Source organism: Pinus tabuliformis, chromosome 4_1, assembly GCF_031772625.1.
Source record: "Pinus tabuliformis cultivar Carrire ecotype Pingquan chromosome 4_1, CPIR1, whole genome shotgun sequence".
Taxonomy (NCBI): Eukaryota; Viridiplantae; Streptophyta; class Pinopsida; order Pinales; family Pinaceae; genus Pinus; species Pinus tabuliformis.
Genome location: NC_142303.1, coordinates 926,900,166 through 926,919,986, shown reverse-complemented (window position 1 = coordinate 926,919,986; position 19,821 = coordinate 926,900,166). Strand labels below are relative to the sequence as shown.

The following is a 19,821-nucleotide window of genomic DNA, read 5'->3' as shown; positions in this document are numbered from 1 at the left end:
GGTAATACAACGAATTAACATGAAGAAGTAAAAGAAGCACAAGAGGGGTGGAAAAAGCAAGCTAAGCAAGTAACTCATGCCTCCACGATTGCTCTCTCCTTTACATTCATACACTAAGGATGTCAACACCCCGATCAGTTAGTCACTTTAACCATGGCACTTGGCCATGAAGCCTATTCCCTTCATTTTCACATATTTGCACTAACATCTATTGATTGAGGGGTTGACATTGGAACTGTCACTTCCCCTTAAGGCTTGCAAGCACCTAATAGAGTTGAACATTAGCCACCTTTATCAAGGTAGGAAACACCTTTACGAGACTTGGTCTAGTTAGATATATGAAGGTGATCCTTGTTTGAAGTATTAACATGCCCTTAACATTCAAGTTTGGTCCACTTAGATGCATTATTGTTCTTACTCTCTGATGGATGGTTGCTTTCACTTGAGTTCATGTTCCTTTTGTTGAGTGGTCCACAACAACCCAGGTCGTAAGGCCACCCACACCACAAGTAACCAGACCTTTCAGAGAAGTACATGGCCTTAGTCGTTTCATTGTTGAGAGAGTTGAGCCTCCTAACAGCACGAGCAGGTTTTACATGTCTAAGAGCACCCTCATGACCCAAAACGATGGTCTAATTTGACCTAGCACAGAGGATTCCTCATGATGACATAATCGGACCTAGTGTGCCCCCAAGTTGGCCTTGACACAACTTGATGGATAGGACCTGATTCAAAACGCAGATGAGGATGGTCTTCCATTGAGAGACTAGGGAGGGCTTGTTGCACCTTGAGAAGCCCTAATGTTAGAAAGAAGGAGAACTTATTTTGTAGTTGGAGATCCATCAAGCACACATGATGTCACCCCAGCTGCACTAGGGACCCCAGATGAGGATTTGAGCTGGATTTGATGGCAAATCCTCAAATTTTGAATGATCAAGGAACTTTGATACTCTTTCACACATTAGCACACCCAGCGATGCGAGGGAGCATCTACCCCCCCCCTTACTCATGCCCCCTCTCCTAATTCGCACTCCGGGCGACAACGAGTTAGGAGCGCGCTCCCAGCAACAAAACAAGCTCCCTGGTTTTTCGGGAGTGTTTAGTCTTTTTTGCAAAAAAAATTTGTAGTAATATTCCAAATGCAATTCTTTTTCAAAGAAACAAATAAGTTTTGAGTGGGCAGCCTAATGATCAAGCCTATGGCCCTAGTATTGATATGTGATTCATGGAAATGTTAAATGCTTAAAGTAAAAGTGACATTCTCCTTAATCTTCATTTTCATCCTTTTACTTAAATTTTTAACATTCCCATGAAATGACTCAGGATGTTTGAGAGTGGTTCCGACCTCATTGGATTTCATATGGAGAAAGTAAAATTTTAGATTTCATTCAAAATCCAACAGACTTATCAGTTTTTCAAGATTTCAAGATTTGGGGGATTGCAATGTTTCCATTGGATTTTATCATGTATTAGGGTATGGAACTTGTATTTAATCAAGAGCACCAATCTCTCTATGTACCTTGATGTTAGTGACATTGGTTGTTGAACTCCTCTATCATTACCCTCCTAAAAATGTACGCATCACTCAAACAAAATCTTGACTTGTCATGCTATGCTTTTTCTATCTTATGTTAATGCTTAGAGGGTGATATTAATGATAAAGATCCCTATACAGATCCATAGGTAATGACAAAGATACCTTTGGATATTACTGCTTAGAGGGTGATACTAATGACAAAGATCCTGATTTTCCAACAGGGCTAAAAAATTAGACATTTCTCTTGGCGCCAAGAGGCCCAAGCATTAGCAATAGATAATAGATTTACTTGTCTTTTCTAGTTTCTAGTAGCTTTTATAACTATTACCTCTTTCATATTTATTATGATATTTTTTGTAAACAATATATGACAATTTAAGTTTGAAGTTTGAAGTTGGCAATTATAACTCATTAGTAATGAATTATGAATATGATGCTTCGTGCAAGTTGAAAGTTGTTTCATTTTATAACATTTCATTTCATGTTAGATATTATTTGTTGTAATGGTTACACTTAGCTTACAAATACAACTTTGGTGATCAATGATGATAAGTGTTATATATTGAATTTTGAAAGCTTGAAACTTTAAGATTGATGAATCAAGAGACTCAATATGTTGTATGTTACTATGTTACTAACTTGTGGACGTGGTTCATGAAGATTATAACTTCTAGATGATTGTTGTTAAATGGTTCATTTATGTTTTTATATCTAATTCATCATTCTACATGCTTTTGTTGACATATATGCATCAAAATATAAACAATATATATATATAAACGCTCCCGGAATCACTCCCAAACCGGGAGCTTCTGAAAATGGCACTCCCGCTCCCAAGTAACCTTGAGCACACCTTGACATGGCATTTGGAATCCTAAAAGGGCATGACGTCAACATTATGAGAGGCTACGGCTCACATGTTTGGGCGCTTATGGTCTAAATTTGTCATTAAGCTAGTGGGTTGGCTTGTAACCCAAGTTCATTTCATGTTAAACTTGTTATTAGGGACTTCATTAGGCTAAAATTACTTGAGGTAGACCTCATATAAGTAGAGGTCACCTCCATTTCATTTTCACCATCACTTGTGGATCAATTTGACCCTCCTAGAGATTTCAGCCTAGTTGAAAATTGTCTTGTATCTTGTGGAAATGTAATCTATTGTGGATTTTTTGGTTATGGAGTTATTCTCCTGCTTGGAGATGTTATTTTGGAACAATAAAGGATTGGTTCATGCATTTTCCTTGTAAGCATTCATTGTATTCGAATATCTTTATGGCTATTGCATGGAATGGATTATTAGGGTTTCTATGTGCTAGATATTATTAAAAAAAATCTATTAAATCTTGGCAATGGTATTGTATGCAATATCCCGTTAAGAATTTGTGTGACAATCCCTTGAGTGATCATTCATGTTAAGTTCTCCTCATTGACTTTGTTTCCTCCTAACATGATAGGTAGGATATGAAGCTAGGCTTTTCATATTCCCTTACTCCATCCTAGGGTTTAGTCTTTTCTCATAAATAGATCTCCCATTAGACTCCATCACCCAAGGTCAAGCATTGACTTTATTCACGTTGTTGATCACACAATAAATCATCCAAAAACTTAATTTCTCTCTCCTATTTCTGATTTTCAGCCTTTGAAGGAAATCCGCTAGGCTAACGTTCGCGTTAAAATTCAACTAGATTTTATATGTTGGCTTGTGGAAGGATGCAACATGGTTTTGCTAATTCATTGCCTCAAAATCACCTCTTTCATGTGGCTACTTCTTCCATTCTAGGGCTAACGTCATTTGCCCTAGACAAACCCTAATCTAGCCCTAGGCTTCAACTTTCAGCTTATTGAAGGCTTTTTGTTAGTGAAGTTAATCATATCCATTTATTCAAGCCTTTTGTTGGCCTTGTGCACCTAGGTAAAACTATTGACCTTGCTTATTTATAAACACTTGTGACCTATATAGGTCTTTTGGAGGGTACGCATTGCCTTGTTTAAGCTAGCTAAGCCATGTTCTTAAGTTGAGTATCTCTCCTAAGCCTATCCTAGTCACCTCCAAGCCTTTGACTTGATATATCTATTAGGCGACCTAACATAGGGAAGCCTCCCTTGTGGTGAAAATCCACTAAAGCGCAGGAGATAGTGGTTGTGGTGACTGGAGGCCACACCTCATAATGTTGTCACTTGGTCTAGCTCTTACCTTGCGAGCTCCCTTCACAAGTCCCTACTAGACTTTGAGTCAATAGTACCTATTACCACACAAACTATCACCTTTATAAATTCGAAAGATAGGGAACTAGTATTGTGGAACCAATAGGTTTGCCAATATCACCTTACCAACATTCTTCTACACTTTAGACTAAAGAAGAGGTTCCAAGCCAAAGTGGACTTCCCTATTGGTTTGTAAGTTCACTTCATGCAATATGGAGTGGGAGTAAAGAGAACTCTGCAAGTATCAACAAAAAGGAAAAGACTGATTTAAAAGGTTTTGTATGTGATGGATGAAAGGGAGGCCAGTGCCTTCTCTGTTTGGGCAATGAGGTCATAGATATAACTTCAAAGTGTGTTCTAAATAAGAATAAGTAGTCATAAGCAACGAAATTGACATATTACATAACTCCTTAATTTAGTTGTTAGCTTTATAGGATTATATAGGATTAATGGTGGAGGGGGTACACTCAAAATCCACTACTCAAGGAAATCTACAAGCATACCTAATCAATGGATGTAGAATGTATAATGTTTTTGTCTTTAAAATAAGCAACACAAAAGAGACTACCATCTTGCTACACAACCTAGCTTAGGTTGACCCTTACAAAAACACTCCTTAGGTTACAAAGGCCCTTAGTCATAAAGCAAGAGGCAAGGCCACTAAGATGACAGTGGGTGGGCGCCTAACATTTGCTCCTTGGCTCTCCCACTCAGCTTAGAAATTTTCCTCTTAGGTGAGAGCTTGAGTCACGACACTTCCTAAGCGCCTCTAGGTTATCATTTCATTTAGGGACTTGAATATCTTTAAGTGCAGGTCCAGGAGGTAACATATTGTAAAACTATAACACAAAATATGATATTTTTTTAATTTAAAAGTTGCTAACCTAAATTTAAAGGAACTTATATTCCTCAACAACATAGCAAAATATTGTTGTTCAAAAAACACCAAAACAACCATCACTATTTTTTCATGAAGAGCTAAAAAAAATGATGAAATAAACAAACCTTTAAGCCTTTGTACAAACCAAAAGCCCAAAACAATTACCAAGAAACTGAATGAAGAAGAGAGCATTCTCCTACTAAAAGAAATTTATGCCCATAAAGAATGGTAACAAAAACAAAAGCAATGAGTGAAAAATATCTCTGAAGCATGGGCAGAGAAGTACTTGAGGCTGCTGTCAAACATTAAAATTGATATTATGTACTGTTGATATGACATACCAATGGAAGAAGAAAGGATTAAATAACAGAGATAACTGACATATGTTTCCTCTTAATTACAATGCTCCATCCAACACACAATTCTTTCGTAACACCAACTCACCAAATTGGGGAGAATATTATAAGCGTCCATAGCTGCTATTGATGCTTGCTGTCAAGTCAGATTCAAACAATTCTTTAGTATGTGGTCAGTTCACACTCAACATTCCAGCATATAAATGTCAAAAAGTGATTTAAGCAAAACATAAAACAAACTTCAAATATTTCTAATCAATTTAAGAAATGCATGTAATAGTATTCTTTACAGAAGGAAGAGACATCAAAAGCATTCTTAATGAAATCCCATTTCCAACCAAATTGAAATTGACTAAAAATCGAACATGTAAACATTATAAACATTTTATGTTATTCATAGCATCTCTCTATCCACTAGCAAGGCATGAGATTGAGTGAGAAAATTACTATAATCAATTAAATCCACAGCTCCCAATACTTTCATCAAGAAGAAAGAGAAATTAATGGAAATAGTATAACAAAAAAAATTATTGTCAGTAAAACCATCCAGGGAGATAGAACCAGCTCTGTGACAAACTGACAAGGTATAGAAGACAACAAATGTTGCCAAATCACTGACCTTTGATTTGATCCTTAACGCACTGTCAAACAGTGCACAATGAATTAAAGCTCCTTAATAGCAACATGGCAGATCTGTCTTTATGGATTCAAAGTACAATGACAAAGTTTTACAATAGTTTTGTTTGATAGTAAAGGAACATAGCACAAGAACAAAGGCTATCATTTAAGTAATTAACAACAACATAACTTAAGCTCCACAACATTCAAGAATCGGCAAGGAGGTGGGACGGACAAGGGGACAACACTAAATTTTGGCACACACACACACAAACATAAACCTTCCAAACACACTAATTCTAGTAAATTGTAACACAAAAAAAGCTAATTTTGATGCAACGTTTTACATTTCTGACATCTAATAATATCAGAGTTAACCAGAACATAATGCCAGCAGACCCATTCATGTCATTTGAACCAACATTGTGACACAATAAAAGTCTAGAAGAGACCAAATATTCAAAAATCACACCCTTAATGCACTGTCAAACAGTGCAGAATATTTTTTTTCAAATCAATAGCAACACCATGGCAGATCTGTCCTTATGGTTTCAATGTACAATGACAGATTTTTAAAACAGTTTTGCATGAAGAGTAAAGGAACATACTACAAGCACAGAGTCCATCATTTAAGGAATAAACAACAACATAACTTATGCTATATAAACCTTCCAAACACACTAATTCTAGTAAATTGTAATACAAAATAGGCTATTTTTTATGCAATGATTTACATTTCTCTAATAATGTCGAAGTTAAGCAGAATATAATTCCAGCAAAACCATTCATGTCGGTTGAACCAACATTGAGACACTGCCAAGCTCTAGAAGACACCAAATGTTGACAAATCAGACCCTTGATGCACTGTCAAACAGTGCAAAATAAATCAAATTTCGTCAATAGCAACACCATGGCAGATCTGTCTTTATGGTTTCAATGTACAACGACACAGATTTTTAAAACAGTTTTGCATGAATAGTAAAGGAACATGGTACAAGAACAGAGACCATCATTTAAAGAATAAATAACAATATAACTTATGCTTCATCCTCATTCAAGGATGAGGAAGAAGGTGGGACATAAAGAGTTACATACTAGTAAAGTTAATCCAATTTATTAATCTGAGAGAGACCAAGAAACACACTAAAGTGAAATAAAACAAAAAAGCCGTTATGAATAAAACTAATATAAAAATAATATAAATATAAATAATGATGATAATTGTAATAATGACTAATTAATTTGTAAATAGCACTGAAGAGGCATGTCTAATGGGACATGATCTTCCATGAAGAGGCATGTATAATGGGACATGACCTTCCATGAAGAGGCACCTGCCTAGGTATATAAGCAGGTCTCATTTGTAACAATCAGCGTCTCACTTGTATTCAAATATTCTTATATATAATTACTTGTCCTGCAATGGATGTCTTTGTTTTCGAAGTATTATAAAGATTATTAAAAAGTATAAACTTTGTTCATTACATTGGTATGAGAGCATTCCTTTGAGCACACGAACTTCGTTCATTACATTGGTACCAGAGTTGTTCAATCCTCTAGCCGCTCAACCACTGCACAGAACCAGTTCGATCTGGCCCTTGGCCATCAACCTTTCGTCAACATTGTTGTCATGCAATTGAAGTGTTTCGCTACATAGAGTTGAAGGTTCTCCAATTTATCATTAGGCCTTTAGCTATATATATATATATATATATATATCAACCAAAAAAAAACATCAAAAATATATATATCTATATATATTCAAAATACATATATATAGAAAAGGAGGAAATAAAAGTATTAAAAAAAACACAGAGCCGAAATACAAAGAAAACAAAAATTACAAAAAAAATACATTATAAGAAATAAAATAAAAATTATATATATATATAAGAGTCAAATAAAATATATCTAAAAAAAAATACTTACTTGTCGCTACCCGAACGAGTAGCCACTCCCGCCAACCGCCACAGCCACATTTTGCACAGTCGCACTCTCCTTCTGTTGCCAACTGCCACCACCGGCAACACCCCGACCACCGTCTCTCCTAACCGCTCACAGCTCCCTACACGGCCTTCTCTGACTACAGCGATCACGCCCCTTCGACAGCGCTACCACCAGTGAAAATCCATGCCACATCCCGTGCATACACATGATGCTCCCCTTGTCGACTATCTCCCTGTAATCCTGTCGTTACCTCCGTCAAACCCTGTTCAGTTATTCTCCCACAATTGTACGACTTAACCCGCCACCATTGTTGAATGCCACTACAGCCGCCACCCATTTCCCATCACCACAGTCAAGAGTTGTTCTTCACTGTTGGTACTCTATCATCAATTACAATTTGCTTTCATTGTGGTAAAAAACCTGTCATCTGATCACTATACAGATCCACAGTCGACCACCCGTCCACTGCTGTATAAATAAATCCACAATTGTGCAACTCATGATTGCAATTCACACCAATACTTTAACCTTCACGACCATTGCAGGTTGTATTGAGGTTAAATTTCAAGGACACGACTTTTCAAAAAGTCAATTGGTTCAGTTACTGCAATTTAATTATCATGTTTTAAAAATTATACATCTAAGAAATCTATATATATTAAAAAAGAAAAAGAGTACTTAGAAGTAAAGTAATTACTAAGCTGCTAACTAAAAAGTTATAAAAGAGGTTATTCAAATTTAAGGGAAAAAAGGTATTTAAAAATACAATTATAAGGAAAAATAATAATGTATAAGAGTTATCAAATAATACCTCACAAAAAAACAAAAAAACAAAATGTGAATTATGGCCGAAAGTAAAATGAATGGTGATAATTAGAGTTGCATAAAGCTCTTTGAGATTCTACTGTTTCATGACAAGTCGAAGCACATTGATATTCAGTGTCACTTCATCAGAGTTTGTGTACAACGTGAAGCAATCCAGCTACAGTATGTTCCCACAGAAGAGCAGGTTGCAGATATACTCACAAAAGCTCTAGGGAGAGCTAACTTCGTCTATTTTAGAGAACAAATGGGTATGGTGGAGAACCCATTTCATTAGCAAGGACAGGGTATTTTGGATGCTTTTCAGTTGCAAATGTTGCAGTTGCAGCAGCAACAAAAGAGAGGGAGTTGCAGTGCAGATGCAGTGTTGGCAGCAGTTTAGCAGGGTCAACAGCAGCACAAATGCAGCTTATATCAGAGTTGCGCAGTGGTTGATGGGCAGTTTGGCCAGACATCAGCAACGTGACAGGAGCTGATCTAGAGACAGGGTGTGCAATGGCACTAGAACACATTCCTTGCTAAGAGGGAGTGTTAGTTTTTGTAGCATCGAATGTGTTCTAGCCACGAAATTCGGCAAAGAGGCTAGAATACATGAGATATCCAAAACCTAGCAATCGGTTCTGGAAATTCCGCCAAGAAGTGTCTCAATTAGATTATTACCCGATTTTTAAATATTTCCTAAGTCTAAACTTAGGGAATATGGTTAATTAATCAATATTAATTGAGATAAGGTGAGAATCATCTAGAAACTCACACGGATCGATCCAAAGATGATCCTAGCCATTGATTAAGTTTTAATCTTGGTCGTTGGTGCTCCAACAGTGGATTATAAGAGGAAGTCAATGTGGTGATGGAGAATACATCTAATGCAGATACTTAGTTGCCGAGGCATTTCAATTTTCTTAGTAACAGCAACTCATCGGAGAAGATAAAGCCAAAGAGTGAGTAGCAGGAGGAAGAGGAGGGCAACAGCATTTCGGGAGGAAGATTTCCAGTCCCCAAAAGAGACAAAGGAAGGAAGGCCGAAATTTGCAGAGGGCCAGGATAAGCTCTGTGCAGAGGGTGACGCGGGGAGCTTAGCGCAAAGGCCAGGGAGGCAATTTCAAAGGCAGAAAATAGTTGTGGGGTGAGAGAAAATTCTCACGATATTTTTGCTAGTATTTTCCTCAGATTAGATTGCCAACTGGGCATCTAAATTATTGTACTCAGAATTGTTGTTGAAGATTAATAATAAAAACCCTCATCTGTTGCACCGGTTTTCCCAATTTGGGTTTTTCCGAGGTCAATTGTCCAAAAATAACTGTGTCAAAATTATGTGTTTGTGCTAGAAATTCTCAGTTTCCAATATTTTATTTTCCGCAGTATTTTTATGGTGAAAATTGCAATTGTGATTTTATTCGTTGTTTGTCGTAGCAAATAAATTGCATAATTAAATTTTCAGTTAGAAGAATAATTTCCAGTAGCTGCAATAGATAAAATTTCACATGGTATCAGAGCAAAATTGATTAGTCGAAGAGCTTAGAAGATAAAAGAAGGAATTTCGCTGCTTAGTGTGGGCAGTAGGTCGAAATTCCCAACGGGCAGCGTAGTCTTTTTGCCAGAAGATCGATTTTTCTGAGGGAGGGGCAAAAATTTTCGATTCTTCTAGAGGAAGAGGGAGCAGCTCAGATTTTCGTGTTGAGCAGATCTCTAGCTGGACGTAGAGGGTTTTTGCAACAGTTCGCTAGAGCAGAGCCAGTGTCAGGGTGGAAAACAGTAATAGCACAACTATAAATTCTTCAGCATAGCCATGGACAGAAGTAACATTCAGGAGACTTCAGATTTGTCTTCCAGATGGGAGGACAAATTTTCTTGCTAGGCAGGATCAGCGTCACAGGGAGTCTGGTATATAGACAATGGAGCATCAGCTCACATGACAGAGGCTAGAGAATATTCCTCTAGCTACAAAGAGGAGCAGAAGGACTTCCAAATGACTATGCAAAACAAAAAGAAATGTACTCCAGTACAAAGAGGTACCATAGATTTTCAAAGGGCGTCAAGAACGAGCCCCAATGCTACAGTTGTATTGCATGTACCAAAATTGGGTATAAACTTGATTTCAGTATCCCAGTTACAGGATAAGGGATATGATACTCACTTCGTAGGGAAGAAAGTTTATGTCAAACACTCGAGCTGGAAAAAGGTAAGACAAATTGGAGTTCGAAGTAACAAATTGTACCGATTACAAATCGACTCTCCAATGGCACTAATAGGTAGTAACAATAGCAGTGGGAAGGAGTTGAATGAGTTATGGCATAGGAGAATGGGACATCTACACCATGGATCACTCAAGATGCTCAGAGGAATGGTAATTGGGGTTCCAGAACTTGGCACAGAACACGATGATGTGTGCAAAGGATGCGTACTTGGGAAGTATGCTAAGGCAGCATTTCCAAGAAGTGACAGCAGAGCTAATGGCGTGTTCGGAATCATACATTCAGATATTTGCGGCCCAATATCCACTAGAGCTCTCAGTGGTGTCGAATATTTCGTCACCCTTATTGATGACCATTCCAGGAAACCCTAGATCTACTTCTTGAAGAGCAAGCATGAGGTCTTCGACCATTTCAAAGAGTTTAAAGCTCTCATGGAGAATGTGACAGGGAAAAATATCAAAGTGCTTCCTTCAAATAATGGTGGGGAAGATATTGATAAGGACTTCACAGATTTCACTGCAAAGGAAAGCATCAAGAGAGAATGGACAGCTCCATATAATCCACAGTAGAATGGTGTAGCGGAGCGGAAAAACAGAACTATTGTTGGAGTTGCAAAGGCTATGTAATATGACCAAGATCTAACCAGATTTCTATGGGCAAAAGCATGTAACACGGTAGTATACATTTAGAACATGACTCCTCATAGAGCATTGGGGAAGAAAGCGCCAGAAAGAGTCTTCACAGGGAAGAAACTAGAAGTTAGCCACTTCAGAATTTTTGGCAGCATTACTTATTGCCACGTGCTAGATGATAAACAAACCAAACTAGATCAGACTACAGAGAAGGGGTTCTTTGTTCGGTATAGAGAAACCTCAAAGGCATACAAAATCTACATTCCTAGCAATAGGAAGATTGTAGTAAGGCAAGATGTGAAGTTCATGGAGGACCAAGCTTTCAAGATCTTGTGAGATGTCTCCAAGTTATCAGAATAAGTCTACAGAAGCTCCTTTGGTCCAGCAGCAGGGGCAACCACAAGGGCATCCAATGGGACAGGTAGGAGGATAGTCACAAGGATCAATTACTGTGACCAATACCAGTATTTCTTCAAAGGCAGGAAATCCGAGGAGTTCTCAGCAGATGGAGCAGTAGAGACAAGATGAGGAGGAGCTGGCAGAACCCCCACAACTAGTAGTCGAGCTAGCAGAGAGGTTCGTCGGATATTGGGGGATGTAGAGGAGTTTATTGGAACTACTCGGATGAGCAAAAGATAGCGCAGCCAGCCTGACAGGTACCAAGCATTGGCAGCTCAGGTTACAGAAAATGCCAGCTTTCAAAAGGCCGCACAACATCATGTGTGGGTAAGATGCCATGCTAGAAGAGTATAGCTCTATCATGATGAATAACATTTGGGAGGTAGTGCCAAGGCCGGAAGACAGGTCAGTTGTAGGTTCTAGATGGATCTATAAGATCAAATATGTGGCAAATCGCAGTGTGGAAAAGTACAAGGCTAGGTTTGTGGCAAAGGGTATGCACAAAAAGAAGGGATAGAATATGAGGAAACCTTCGTCCTAGTTGCTAGATACACTTCTATCCGGTCAGTTATATCTCTAGCAGCTCAGATGAGATGGCAGATTCACCAGATAGATAAAGACAAACTTCTTGAACAGGGTGATATAGGAAGAAGTGTACATTGAACGGCCTGAGGGCTTTGAAACTCGTGAGAGGCACACTCATATGTGCAGATTGAAGAAAGCTCTATACGGACTCAAACAGTCTCCCAAGGCATGGTAAGGTAGGACTGGCAACTACTTGCAACAGATGGGATTCGTCAAAAGTGACGCAGATCCCAACCTTTACTACTTGATGGTAGAGGGTGAGCCACTCATTCTAGTTTTGTATGTGGATGATCTCTTTTTGACAAGAGCGTCAAGGCTCATAGAAGGATTGCAAGAGGAACCTGGCAATAGAATTTGACATGAAGGATTTGGAGTTGATTCACTATTTCCTAGGATTGGAAGTGTGGCAGAAGGATGGGGAGATCTTCCTTGGGCAAGGAAGATACACTACAGATATTCTGAAGAGGTTCAGAATGCAGGATTGCAGACCCATCTCTACGCCCATGATCACCAACTGGATGAAGATAGATGCGTCAAATGACAAGGATGTCGACCCCACCTTATATAGACATCTTATTAGGTCTCTCGTGTATTTGGTCAATACTAGGCCAGATATTTGCTTCGCAATAAATACCCTTAGTCAGTTGATGGTAGAGTCGAAGAGGGTACATTATACAGCAACGAGGCATATTATGAGGTATGTTAGCGACACAGTTGAGTATGGGTTGAGATATACTAGAGGGGATCACGTCAGACTTTGTGGGTACACAAATGCAGATTGGGCAGGCAATTCAGTGGCCAGAAAGAGTAACTTTGAGTATTGCTTCAGTCTTGGATCAGGGATGGTTTCTTGGTGTAGCAGTAAGCAGAAGTCAGTAGAACTAAGCTTTCCAAAAGCAGAGTATATGGCAACCAGCACAGCTACGTGCGAAGCTATATGGCTTCGGAAGATGCTAATAAGCTTGTTCAGGCAGAGGATGGAGGTGACCAATGTCTATTCTGATAATCAAAGTTGCATAAAGCTCTCTCAGAATCCAGTGTTTCATGACAGGTCAAAGCACATTGATATTTGATGTCACTTCATCTGAGATTGTATATAGCGTGGAGCAGTCCAGCTACAGTATGTTCCCACAAAGAAGCATATTGCAGATATACTCCCGAAAGCTCTAGGGGAGACCTAAGTTCGTCTATTTTAGAGAACAGATGGGTATGTTGGAGAATCCATTTCATTAGCAAGGACAAGCTATTTTGGACGCTTTTCAGTTGCAGATGTTGCAGTTGCAGCAGCAACAGAAGGGAGGGAGTTGCAGTGCAGATGTAGTGTTGCCAGTAGTTTAGCAGGGTCAACAGCAGCACAGATGCAGCTTATATCAAAGTTGCACAATGGTTGATGGGCAGTTTGGCCAAACATTAGCAGCATGACAGGAGATGACTCAGAGACAAGGTGTGTTGTAACACTAGAACACAATGTTGCGAACATTAGCATCGGGATAAAATCGGCAAGGGTTTGAAAAACCAAAAAATCGTAAAAATCCGAATAATATCAGTAAAAATAAACAAACGTCGGCAAAATTAAGAAACCATTCAAATATCGGTAAAAATCAACAAGCATTGACTAGACCAAAAAATCGTGATTTTGCAATAAAATCGGGATGTTATCGAGATGTTGGCAACATTGCTAGAATATATTCCTCACTAAGAGGGAGTATTAGTTTTTGTAGCATCGGATGTGTTCTAGCCACGAAATTTGGTGGAGAGGCTAGAATACATGAGATCTCCAAAACCCAAAAATCGTTTCTGGAAATTCCGCCTAGAAGTATCTCAATATGATTATTAACCAATTTTTAAATATTTCCTAACTCTAAACTTGGGTAATATGGTTAATTAATCAGTATCAATTGAGATAAGGTGAGAATCATCTAGAAACTCACACGAATCGATCCAGAGACGATCCTAGCCATTGATTAAGTTTTAATCTTGGTCGTTGGTGCTCCAATAATGGATCATAAGAGGAAGTCGATGTGGTGATGGAATAACATCCAGTGTAGATACTCAGTTGCCCAGGCAGTTCGATTTTCTCAGTGGCAGCAGCTTAGCAGAGAAGATAGAGCCAGAGGGTGAGTAGCAGGGGGAAGTGGAGGGCAGCAGCATTCCGAGAGTAAGATTTCAAGTCCCCGAAAGAGGCACAAGAAGGAAGGCCGAAATTTGCAGAGGGCCAGCGTAAGCTCTATGCATAGGGTGACACAGGGAGCTTGGTGTAAAGGCTAGGGAGGCAATTTTGAAGGCAAAAAATATTTGTGGGGTGAGAGAAAATTCTCACTATATTTTCGCCAATATTTTCCTCGTATTATATTTCTAGTTGTGCATCTAAATTATTGTACTCATAATTGCTACTGAAGCTTAATAATAAAAACCCTCATCTGCTACATCGGTTTTCCCAAGTTGGGTTTTTCCAGGGACAATTGTCTAAAAATAACTGTGTCAAAATTATTGTCTTTTCTAGAATTTCTCAGTTACCAGTATTTTATTTTCCGCAGTATTTTTATGGTGAAAATTACAGTTGTGATTTTATTCGTTGTTTGTCATAGCAAATAAAATGCATAATTCAATTTTCAGTTAGAAGAATAATTTCCAGTAGCTGCAATAGATAAAATTTTACACATTTCAAAAGCATAACATAACCTATTACCCACCAAAAGTAGGTAACTCCATAGGAGAAATTTTTCTCCTGCCATCTCTTCTAACCGACAGCCACTAGTAGCCGATGATGATGTGTCATTCATATCTCTACCACTTGCATGAATCATAAGGTTACTCATCCATTTAGCAAGGGCACATGTTGAAAGGGGGGATTTCGATCAAAATGTACTTTATTCATTTTGCAATTGATATCTTATGCTTGTCCGTATTTTGTGCATTTGACATAAATTATGGGGTAACCTAGAAGGAAGAAGGGTTTTGACCATCATCTTGTTCCCTCACCTTAAATGGGGGATTAATCTCTTATCCTAATCTAGTGGGACCCCCCCCCCAATGGCCCAATGGGTATTGGAAGGGCATTACTTGGGAAACCTCGATCATGTTAGCATAGTCCCATCTCTCCCTATTCCATGCTTGCCACTTTCCATCTTACATTACAAGCCCTATATTCCACCCCCTTCTTCAGGTTCCACTGACCATTCGTTCTCTGGGATTTTGCACCTTATATCCTCACAGATGGGTAGGGCTTGAAACTTGGCCCTAGGAGGTTGATGCAGCTAAAAGAACAAGAAAAGGCATATGATGGGCATAAGAAAAACAAACAAAGATCAAAATGATATCAAAGAAGCAAAAAGACCTGGAAAAACATCCATGTCTTTCTCAAGTGATCATCAATAAAGGTGACATAATATCTGTATCCCATCAAGGATGGAGACGAGAATGGTCCACATACATCGAAATGTACCAGCTCCAAGATACTCTTGGCCCTACTGTCTCTACTACAAAAGGATGTCTAGGCATACTTGCCAAGTGTGCAACCCTTGCACACATCATGCTAATCTACATTATACGGTAACCCTGTGGCAATCTATCTCAAAATCTTCAGTGTGCCATGGTGTAAGTGACCCATATGCCTATACCAAAGCTCCCCAAGGTCACATCTATGAGCACTGATCTCTTTGTTTCTCAAAGCTCCCCAAGGTCACATCTATGAGCACTAATCTCTTTGTTGCTCAAGGCTACTTCTGTCTCAAATTGTACCTTGTAGAGGTTCCTCACCCTAACTCCAATCGGCTTAATTGCTCCAGAGTTGAGATGCTTGATGAAGGCCATCACTCTGCTAAAGATAACCTCATACCCTTTACTCTCCAGGCTTGAGACTGAAACAAGGTTTTTCTTCAACCCTGGGACATAGAAGACATCTCTAAGGTAGAGAGGTTTTCCAAGCTCCCTCTCGAACTTGACTGCACCCACGCCCTACACTAGGTACTTGCCATCATCTCCCATCTCTATACGAAACTACATAACCTTCTCTATTAATTAGTTGAACTAACCCTTGTCCTCGGTCATATGAAAGGATTCTCCATTATCAATATACCATACATTACTGGCCACTAAGCTTGCATGGAAAGCTATGAGCGAAATCTCCTCCTAAAATTGAGAAGTGAACTCTTCCACCTCTGTTGATGCTTCCAAGTGATCCTTCTTGGATCCCTTCTTCCTGTTTGGGCACTTGGTGGAATAGTGCCCAAACTGATGGCAAGAGAAGTGCTTCACTTTGTTGATATCTTTCTTCTTCTTGCCTCCTAAACTGGACTCAACCCTTGCTGCATTTTTCTTTCTCTTGGCCTTGTCCCCTTTGCCAACTAGGGCAAAGTTATCTTCTTCCTCAGGCCCCTTTGCCAACTAGGGCAAAGTTATCTTCTTCCTCAAGCTTCACATGAGACCCAGATTTACCTTACTTTTGGATCTCCTCTTGCACACAATCACTCCATAGTTGCTCCCAATCTAGTCGATTTCTCTACCACTCATTGCATCAATGAAGTTTTCCCATGACTTGGGAAAGCCCAATAATTGACAAGGTCTTTGTCCAAGACTCTCTCCAACCCAGGCTAACTCGTCCTTCACTTGGGTGAATTTGGTTAGGTAAGAAATCACGAACTCAAATCTAGTCATCTTGATATTTTTGAGCTTATCTAGGAGTAGCAACTTCATGTCCTCACTCGTACCCTAGTAAAGCACTAAGATAGTTGTGCACATGGCCTGAGCTGTATTTTTTCCAGAAAGGTGAGGTATGTTGTGATCCTTGACTCCTAGGATTATTCTTTTCGCCTTTGCGTCCTTCTTATTATGTTGGGCCAGTTGCTGAGGATTTACTGTAACTGCTGGTGGACTCTCCACAAATTCCCAAACTCCCTACTCCTCCAATACTACACCAATCCTCTCCTTCTAAGAGAAGAAATATCAGGCCCCATCAAGGTGGTCCCCAAATTTCAGCCCCAAATATGCCATGCTGCTAGTTCGAACTGCTCAAAAAAACCCTATGCAAACCCCGCTCGGAGAAAACTCTAGCGCACTAATCTCTCAGGAAAGGTTGTGCTCTCTTCATTGCGTTTGTCATCTACTCTCGAGGAAAAAATTCTTCCTTTCTGGTCTTCAATCATAACGTAGTTTTATAATATCCAGCAGCTAATTTGAACTGCTCTTCAACTCAAGCAAACTGGCACCCTAAAACCAAGTCGAACTGCCTCACTGAACTCAAGTCTAACTTACATCTTGAACTCAGGTCAAACTGCCTCACTGAACCTAAGTCAAATTGAGATAAAATCTCCATGCATGCTCAGTTCGACTTACTATTTTTTACTCTAGGAAAATTAGAGAGTTTTCCTAAGTTAGCACCAAGAGAAAAATAAGATTGTGCCTTAGCTTCACATGCGGGTTCTTCTGCCAAATTTAGTGGACTTTTAAATTTATCAAAACCCTTCCTTCTCTAACTTCAATTAACAAAGAGCACCCAGTGTTGGATAAGAGACAAGAATTTTGACCACCTGGTGACCCATGACACAGCTTTTGTGCCCCAAAGTCAAAACTCGGGTCCACAAAGGGAGATTGACAAAGACCTAAGGGCCAACCTTTCTGAGATGTTTTTAGAGGGCTTCTACACATCACCTGGCACCCCTATCCCTAAACGCATGCCCTAGAAGGGCCTACGCATGGATGATGTCAAAATTATCTCTCATACTGCTCACATGTGTGGGAGATCTATTATGTTTTATCATTCCTATTAGATCGGCTTGTGACCTAACTTGTTGTTACACATTATTTTATGACTTTTACGGGCATTATGCTAATTTAGGCATTCGATCTCCTCATAATAGAGTAGACTCTCATTATATCAAATCATCATCACACACTTGGGATTTTCGGGCTCTCTAGCTAAATTCAGCCTTCTTTCCTGTGGAGAATTTGGAATCTATGAAAGCATTTTGACATTTGGAGTTGATTTAATTGTCTTTGGAGTTATTCTTTGGCTCAATGGATGCAATCTTTTGCATGTTATCTTCTAAGAGTACCTATTGTTGAATATTTTTCTTTCTATATGTCTAATGTATGGAATAATGTTCAATCTAGATTTTGCTATTGTGCCCTAATTTGTTGAAATTTAGTAAAGGCTATCTAGATGATCTATTGCATGCATTAGTAATACATAACATGTGAATGAATGTCCTAATGGTGAACTTTAACTAGCTCTCCCATTAAATTCCATTATCCTTTGCATAGGTAAATGCTTGAATTTTTGCTACTAGGGCATCAAGAATTCAACCTCCTTAACAACTTCTTGGCTAATCTATCACATCATAAGCACCATGCTCCCAAGGAACAAGGGACTAGTCTACTCTTTTGTTGGTCAAGCATTTCTTAGTCCAAAAATTTTCTCACTCTAATTTCGACCTTTTCAAGGATAAGCACAAGAACTAGGCCTTAGTGCAAATCCCTATGTAAGATTTATTTTGGGGATTGGAGAGTGTATTTTCCACAAAATAACTCCCTTTTGGTGGGCATCCACTTCGATCTTATCCATAAAAAATTTTGCCCTAGTTGTTAGCCCTAAGGTAAAACCCTAGTTTTTATTGCTTCAACATAGAGGCTTGCTTGAGGGTTTCATGCACCTTTGTTACATTGAAATCATTATTGTAAACCCTTTCCTTGCATCTTGGCCTTGGGTCTCTCCAACACTTAATCAATTAATCAAACCCTATGCCATAGATTGCCCTACTTAGGTCTCTATAGAGAAAGTGAATTGCCTCCAATTGGAGCCTTCAACCATTGTTGTGTCTTTTGTTGGAAATGTAACTAGTTTCGGTCTTCATAATTGTTATTGTATAGATTTTAATATGTATCTTATGTAACAAACAAAATAAGAAAAGCAAAAGTTATTATTTTAAAGCATGGTTTTCATGCTCCTTATTGATGGTCTTCTAGGTAAAAGCATGTTCTTCATGCTTCTAGGGTTTGTTAGGTCATAGGATTTATTGTCACGAGTCAAAATAGTCAACATCATGATTATAAGACAATTTCGGGCAAGATGTATCTTGTAAAGAATTTATTTTGAGTCTAGAAGGTCTTGCAAACCTTCAAAGTACAAGTTGGCCCTTACAGATAGATACAAGTCAGCCTAAAGAAGGGAATTCAACCCTTTGGAAAGGCTATAAATAGAAGTAGACTCAACCTCATATTGCACTCACTCACTCACAAGTTCAATCTCTCAAGAAGAAGTTTGATCTGAAGTTGGAGAAGCAAGAAAGGAAGAATGAAAGTCTAGAAGGCAAGGAGAATCCAAGAAGAAGGAAGAAAGTTTGTTTTTGGCTCGATCTCTCTTATACATGCGAAAACTAGGGTTTCTGCAGCTTCATTTTAGGTCAAAATTGCAAGTCTGAATTGCAAGAGATCGAGTTGCAGTATCAAGTTACTAGAAGAGAAAATACTTTGTTTTGATCTAGCTAACCTTGGAAGGATCTGTCTTGCTCAAAGGAGGATCTCTTGGAGAGTTGTATTAGGGTTTTTGCAACAGCTACAGGGTCGAAGTTGCAGGACGAAGTTGGCGACAAAGTTACAGCAAGATTGAGCTTTATTGCTCTAATCTATCTGGAGGGAATTGTCGAAG

The 19,821-nt window shown here is 38.8% G+C and overlaps 1 protein-coding gene across 1 annotated transcript in view; it reads right to left on the bottom strand.

Moving 5' to 3' along the window:
* The window catches only part of LOC149179194 (uncharacterized), a 438,072-nt gene that overhangs the window by 212,511 nt on the left and 205,740 nt on the right, over positions 1 to 19,821 (bottom strand). Inside the window, exon 12 of the mRNA XM_089422378.1 lies at positions 5,067 to 5,114. Within this exon, the coding sequence (XP_089278504.1) occupies positions 5,067 to 5,114 (48 nt within the window). The remainder of the gene's footprint in view (positions 1 to 5,066; positions 5,115 to 19,821) is intronic.